The 7,883-nt window shown below is 35.7% G+C and overlaps 1 protein-coding gene across 1 annotated transcript in view; it reads right to left on the bottom strand.

Moving 5' to 3' along the window:
• Positions 1–1,911: 1,911 nt before the first annotated feature.
• PGM2L1 (phosphoglucomutase 2 like 1) overlaps positions 1,912–7,883 on the bottom strand; it is a 50,151-nt gene continuing 44,179 nt past the window's right edge. The window contains exon 14 of the mRNA XM_043580260.1: positions 1,912–7,568. Within this exon, the coding sequence (XP_043436195.1) occupies positions 7,466–7,568 (103 nt within the window). The 3' untranslated portion in view covers positions 1,912–7,465. The remainder of the gene's footprint in view (positions 7,569–7,883) is intronic.

Here is a 7,883-nt window from a genome sequence, read left to right as displayed (position 1 = left end):
TAACTCTGGATCCAGTTTTTTGAGAACTGTCCACGTGGTGATCAGGAAGGCAATTGGATGGTCATACAAGGAACAGTAGCTGCACTGTGCATATTTAGACTGAGGGAAAAGGGATTTGGAGTGAAAAGGAGATGCAGTTTGGAATCACATTGATCTTTCAAATACAATTGGAGGGCAGAAGCTTCGGGATGCATATTTCAGCTGAACACAAGAAAGAACTCTCCACTGGCCTTTAGTATTTTTTTTTTATAAATTAAAAAAAATTTTTTTCGTTTATTTTGAGAGACAGAGTATGAGTAGGGGAAGGGCAGAGAGAAAGGGAGACACAGAATCTGAAGCAGGCTCCGGGCTCCGAGCTGTCAGCACAGAGTCTGACGTGGGACTCGAACCCACAAGCCTTAAGATCGTGACCTGCGCCGAAGTCAGACACCTAACCAACTGAGCCACCCAGAAGCCCCTATACTGGCCTTTCTTTAAAAGAGTACAACTTGTCTTGGCAAGTTGTCACAGGAGAGGTTCAAATATAAATCTGCAGATAGTGGGAATTGATGAGGGTTGGATAAGATGAACTTTAAGGTTCTTACCAGGGATGGGGTCTCTCATACCACCTCCCCACCCACACCACCATCTCAGAGACCTGCTTATGCCTTTCTATACTCTCACCTGCTGACAGAAGTCCAAGCTCCATAGCATAGCACACAGGGCTCTCTCCACTCACACCCCTACTCAACATGCCAATAGCAAACCACTTTACAGTTCTCTGCACACTCAAGCTGATCTGTGCTTGATGCGTCCTCCCTCTTTCTTTGCCTTCCCCATAATTTCCAATCGGTCAATTAACTCTCTCCCATTGTGTCTTGATGGAAAGGTATAAATGCAGTGGCCTGCCTCCTACTACCATTCAGAAGGAAGCTGGGGGGTCAAATTCTTCTCTTATCAGTTTTTGGTTTCAGCTAGGAGGAAGGCATGTCACCAAAGTATCACAAAAGCCAACTGGGCCTTCTTTCTAGTGCTTTGAATCCAAAGACATAAGGAATAGATAAAGGTGATCTGGTGGATTGGGGGTCGTGGGAACAGTGTCCTGAACAGGCTGTTCCAACAATAAAATGGCTGCTGTGTCTTTTTTCCTACTTCGTAGTCTTCTGGAGGGCCCTTGGTACCTACATATTTCCAACTTCATAAATATTTATAAAATGAAATAATGAAGCATGGGGTGCCTGGGTGACTCTGTTGGTTAAGAGTCTGACTTCAGCTCAGGTCACCATCTCACAGTACGTGAGTTCAAGCCCCACGTCGGGCTCTGTGCTGACAGCTCAGAGCCTGGACCCTGCTTCAGATTCTGTGTCTCCCTCTCTCTCTCTGCCCCTCCCCGGCTCATGGTCTGTTTCTCTCTGTCTCAAAAATACACAAACATTAAAAAAATTAAAAAAAAATAATGAAGCAGAAGGATAAAATAATTTAAAGCAAGCTGCATGCAAGATGAGACCATTTAATGATTAGAATCAGAATTAAAGAGAGGAAAATAAAGACAGGAGAATGGTCCTATCACTAACAGAAATGAGGAAGTGCAAGTTTAGGGAAGACAGGAAGGAAGGACCAGGAATAACAAATATATTATAATATATATTTAACTTTTTATTATGTTAACTGATGCTAAGGTGAATAGACAAATTAGGTCAAATGAAAGAAAGAGAAAAATAAGATGGAAAAAACGTGAATATTAGCTCTTTCTTCTGGGACTTCTGATGAACCAGTTTATGAACATGTTTAGTGAATAATAAGCTAGAATATTCATTTAGGCTGAAAGTAGGTTCTAGGTATGCCATGCATATATTTCAAAAATATGTTCCATTTGGATAGCAAACTTTATGAACCACACAGTAATTAAGATAATAAAAATTACACAGAGACTCATGCTTATAAAGAGGCCTGTTTATTACCGATAACACTTCATTTGCTAAAACCACAAGAAATCCACTCACAAACACTTCAAGTGCAAATTCTCACAGGCAGTACTTATGATACATCCTGGTGTTTTCATCGGGAAAAAAATGAGAAAATGTTGACAGAAACTGTTAAAACAAGGGCACAATTTTGAGCAACTGCTGCACAAGTCAGAAAAATAATTCATTCTTAACTGTATATATTTTATCTGGCATATTCAATGACATAATACAAAGAGTTTATTTTAGCCTAAAACAAAAAGGCCTCACCATATATACAGATGCAGACTCTTGTTTGAGTGCCTCTTTTAAGATATATGATGAATCATAACAGTGGACAAAAATATACCAAATAGTTTCAAATTAGTTGTGACTCACTTGGAAGGTAGCACTATTAGGCTCAAAATGGCACTTATAACCCGTGATATTAAGTCTACATAGATACCTTCTTAGCCTCCTTGGCCAACATCTTGCTTTGAGTGTAAAATACTAGGCATTATATATAATTTGCAAATAGGAATATGCTCTGCTCTCTCAAAAGAAACAGTATTTAAGGGTGTGCATGCTTAATGAAGATTTATCATAAATTCCAGCAATGAGAAATGCTTAAAAAAACTGAATCAGAAAATTAACATTTTTGATTATTTCTTACTTAAACTATTAGTTTCTTTAAAATACAACCCCCTAATTCCTACTGTCACCAACTAGGCACTCTATAACAGGTACTGTATCTGGGGGGCAGGGGGAGGGTGTGAGTATGAAAAACTAATAAAACATGATCTCTGCTCTCAGGGAGCTGATAGTTGGGTGCTCCTTCTCGGTCAAGAAATGCCAATGAGTTAATGAAAACAAATGGGCCAACACCTCTGACAATATTATATAAGGCTCAGTGATAACGGAGCTGTTTCAGTTCAGTTTAACTTGGCATTAATACTTTCAAAGTTCAGCTTTTAAAAGGCAGGGAATATCCTAGGTATGTCCTATGTCTATATTTCCCAAAGTCAGTGTGTGTACCACCAGGCGGACGCGGCAATTGAGGAGGGTAGAGGGGGAAAACTGAGAGGCCGTGTGCTAAATGTGGTGCTCCTTGCCGGCAGCACTGGTTTCCGTGAAGACTGAAGGAATCATCTTTATGTCGAAACAGTTTTATTATGGAGAATGCAAAATTCAACTTACGTTTTTAAGACAGAACACGAAATTTCACGAGTGGTAGACTACTTCAGATTTTGTGCTTGGGCCCCTTCCCCCCACGTATTTATACTCTTCTGCTTTAGGGTGGAAAAATTTGAGAAGCAAACTTTAGATATGTCGTTTGCCCTTACCTTGGACACGTTACTCATTCTTATATGTCCTCTTTTTCAAGTACACAGTCTTGAATGAACAAAGAGAAAAGATCATTTAATGAATGTAATAGTATGGTTAATTTTTTAAAGTAACCAATGGAAAACTTTAACTTTGTTTCCACCTGGAACTAAAGAAAATCGTGCTGTGTTAAGTCCTGCAAAGAAAGATCCTCTTCGTTCCACCTGGGACTTCTTACGGCTTATGGTAAGATGCTTTGGGGACAAATGTGAAAAACGATTTCCTCAAATTTTGTGCTTTAGATACCCCAAGTACAAGGAAACCTGAAATAATATGTGAGATCAATTGACCATTCAATTGATTAGTATGACTCTTTCCTCATCAGTTTCTAGAGCAATCTCAGAAAAACAAGTGAATTGTAAAAGGCTATAATAAATTAACATATAGTAGTATCCAGACAGACCAAAAAGATTATGAAATAGATTTAAAATTACTTCTTACAATGTCTTAAATATTCTCACAATAATAACAAAATAACCAAAAGTCCAAAAAACATAGTTTATGAACACATTTAAAGCATTCTGAATGAATACAATTAAGATTTCTTATCAGTGAGGTAATAGGGCAATAGCTTTTCACAGTAACAAAATGTGGGAGGGGACCTAGGGAAAAAGGGAGGTAGAGAGAAAAAGGCATAAAATAAATTTATCCAATCAAAATTTGGATTTTTCAAGCATCACAAACATCAGTGGAAAACATCTGAAAGAAATACCAATAGCAGCAATTCATAGTTCATAGAACAATTTCTCCATTAAACTCCAGCTAATACCTTTGTTCGATCAATTCCAGAAGCAACCTCCTTAAGAAATAGGAGGTCTATTTCCTATATAAAGTTATGCCCAGAGTATCCAGTCTTTTTCCACTGGATCCACACTATTATGCCCAGAGTATACAGAGTCTTCCCCTCTGCTGAAGTTAGGACACCCAAATAATAATACAGTTAAAACAAAACCCTCAAATATCCTATAATGCTATATAGTCTTCAAGATGAATAAAATGGTGTTCAAGTCTCACTTATTTGCCAGGTTAAATTAAAAATAATATCCGAGCAGGTCTTTATGCAGTGAATAGAGACTGCACTCATGTGTCTACTACTCAACATATACAAAAACTCTCTTGTGAGCTAAATTCTTCTAGATAAGGAGCAAAAACTCAAATGTAACTTTCAGTGCTATGATATCATCATTGTCCCAACCTGAGTTTTAAAAAAAAGTATTGGAAGGAACCTTTAAAATTCATTTAGTACATTCCTTAATATATAAATTTGTTATTTATTTTTTTAAAAAAGATCCTTATTCTTTTTTAGTCTGTCCTCATTGAAGATAGAGAATAGTTTGATATATTCCTTCTTACTTTGAGCCTTTCAATAAAAGATTCAACTAATAACTTAAGAAGACTTATTAAACATCTCAACAGCTTTCTCCCCTCCAGAGTTAAATGATCTTAATTCTTTGAACTCTTTCTCACAAGTCTTATTTTCCAATTTGTATTATATTCCTTTTTATTTCTTCTATGTCCTCTCCTCCCCAGTTCCCATATGATCCTAAGACACAACATCCTAGCAGGAATTGAATCAGTAAGAGGGGTACTTTTTCTCACCTCCTAAAACTTGGCTTCTTTTTAGTGGTTGCTAATAACGGAAAGAAAGCAAAAGGTTCGCTATTTGTTCATCATAATAACAAACACAGCTAAATAACTTGCCCACAGCCAGTTTATTCCCTACTTTTTGAGAGGTTAGTTTGCCCTTCACAAGAAGTTGTTCCTGTGCCATCTTATTGACTTTTCTATTGTTTGTTTATTTCTACTGCTTATTTTCAATGTATTCTTTGACCTTGCCCCACTAGTTTGTTCCTTTTCCCCAAAACTCTAGAGAAGCCCAGTTTTGATCTATATACTCAAGGAGAATGCATTCATTTTTGTGATATAATTCATAAAGAAAAAGCTAAACAATGTAGAGCCCAAGGCTGAGACTCATGGGCCAGCACTTCTGCCCTTCCTGGTTGACTTGGATTACTGATTTATTCTATTAGGCCACTTTATACCCACTATGTCAAGTTCATGTTAAAATACCATGCTTACATAGACTTGAGAGCTTGGCTAGAATCTAATAATTCCCTCAATCTATACATTTCAGGAACATTTGTAAAATTTTGTTAATTTTAACTTTGGATTTTTAAATTTTTGAGATAACCTAAGCTTTCATAACTTTTCACCTTGATTAAGATGACTTAAACATTGTATTATATTAAAGCACTCAAACTGTTCTCTTTATAATAGAATGACAATCATGACATGGGTTTAGTGATTATGAATGGGCTATCATATCATTTTAGCTTCACTTTGTTCTTCAGTCATGGAAACACAGACACTAAAGCCAAATACACATATTTTTGATATATATAGCATTGTTTATAATACTTGGCAGAATATAGGCTATCTCCTAAGTTACATTCTACATTCCTTAAAGCCAATAAAGCAAAAAAGTATACATATTTTCCCTAGTGCAAAGCCTTTGAAAACAATGTCATTCAGAAGTATGGTGCTCTACCCTTAGCTAGCTATTACCTACAGTCATACAAGATCTAGCTATAAGAAAGGAAGGAACAAATTAACAATAGTGGCAATACAATAATTTGAAAATTATACTTGGACTATATGGGTTCAACCAAATGTTAGCTGATAGCTGCAATAAACCAAACTGTTATTTAATAAATGTTTAAATTTTATGTTATTATTATTTTTTAGGAAGTAAATTCTCTAATACCAGTTATATCCCACTAGCTATTTGTTCAGTATAATTACACACAAGGCCTTGTGATTGTTACCTCTTAACTACAGCACTTGGGTTTAATTATTCTGTGAGTTATATAGGACAGGATACACTTTAAGGAGATTAAACGGTATTTCTCTATTAAGACTTTTTTAGAAGTCTGGGGAATCAACCAAAAGTGACCTTCCAAAATTTTTTTCCATATTGGTAAAGAGTACTCTTGAGATCAGAAATCCTACAGTGGCCAGCAAGATGTTAGAACAAACTGGAATTTAGTTTTAAAACATGTAGTTTTAGTGTTTTCTAACACCTAAAATCTGGATATTTTATTTCTTAGTAAAATTAGCATTACTTCATCTGATAAAGGAATAAATCTACTTATAAAAATGTAATTCCAAAGTTAGACATTTAAATAAATTTAGAGCTCCTTTTCTCAGTTCTCCTTTTTCTTTACTTGAAGGCTGTGATTACTGAGCCTGAATTCTAACATGAAGATCCTTCAGTATAGTTACACTGAGTTTGCTTTTATTAACATTTTTATTTACATTCATCAGATTTTTTTAAAGGGCAAATTTATTTGCTATAGAGGGGAAGCACCTACATAGTTTGGAAGATTTCCTCAACTGTCTGAAAATTGGCTGATTAAATTATATTCAGTGCAGGAACACTGTTTTAATTCATACCATACCCTGAGAAGGCACTAAGAAATCTGACAAGAACGAAACCACTAGGAGCATTGCCACTATTGTTTTACGTTCAGTAAACGTCAGAATTTTAAATACGTACAATAAGTTCACACTACATTAAGAGCACCTGAAAAAAGAGAAGCTGAAACCACATATTGTAACATCGGTTCTAAGCTAAAAATGCAAATACCCTATTTCAAATACTCTACTTGGTAAGTCAATACCTGTGACATAACAATGACACTTTCCCACAGTATTATGGGAGCAATGCCATTTTCTTGTCAATTTTATAGATTAATTTCCTTAACTAACTCTACAATTATATAGCATTTATCTGCCTTTTTTTTTTAAACCGTGCTCTACACAATTATAATATGGAACTAAGCTTAATCACACTTAAATAAGAAAACTCACTTATGTATTGTTTTTTTTTTCTGTTAAAGGAAGAACAACGTGTCACTATAATACTTTTAATGAAATGACTTTTGTTCAAGATTATGAAAAAATCTGAATCATTTCTCTCCAGACCATTGCATTTCAAATTGATAGTTTGTTTAGTCAGCCAACCAAAAGAAAGAAAATAAAAGTAAAAGGATACTTGGCCAGAGGAGATAGGGAGAGAATGATAATATGACGTCAACACATGGAGTTCTTTGCTGTTCTGTTCCATGTGCCAGTGCAAAGAAATGATGTACTGGTGTGCACTAAACAGAACGCCAGATCAGTCCATTTTTACTGGGCTCAAGAAAATTCTCAATCAGAGCTTCAATGAGTTTCTTCAATTCCTCTTCTAGTAAGGCAGTGTCACTGAAGAGAAAGATTAAGGGTTTTGAAATTCTTCATTTTCATCACCTTAAAATTCATTTAAATTGTTATAATTTTAATACGACGTATTCCGGAGAGGATGATCAAACGATTTGTTAACAAAACGGAAGTTCACTCAGTTAAAACAAAACAAGACTAAAGGGGAAACGATCACACACACACAAAACACAATTATCACCAACTGAAGTTGAAGTTCACGAAAGGGAGTTCCTTGGTACACAGTACATGGATGAGTTACAGATTTCTCCTGAGTTAGGCAATTTAATGGCCTAGAACACCAATACTAGGTGTTATGCT

Source organism: Prionailurus bengalensis, chromosome D1, assembly GCF_016509475.1.
Source record: "Prionailurus bengalensis isolate Pbe53 chromosome D1, Fcat_Pben_1.1_paternal_pri, whole genome shotgun sequence".
NCBI classification, from domain to species: domain Eukaryota; kingdom Metazoa; phylum Chordata; class Mammalia; order Carnivora; family Felidae; genus Prionailurus; species Prionailurus bengalensis.
This window is presented reverse-complemented; position numbering and strand designations above follow the sequence as displayed.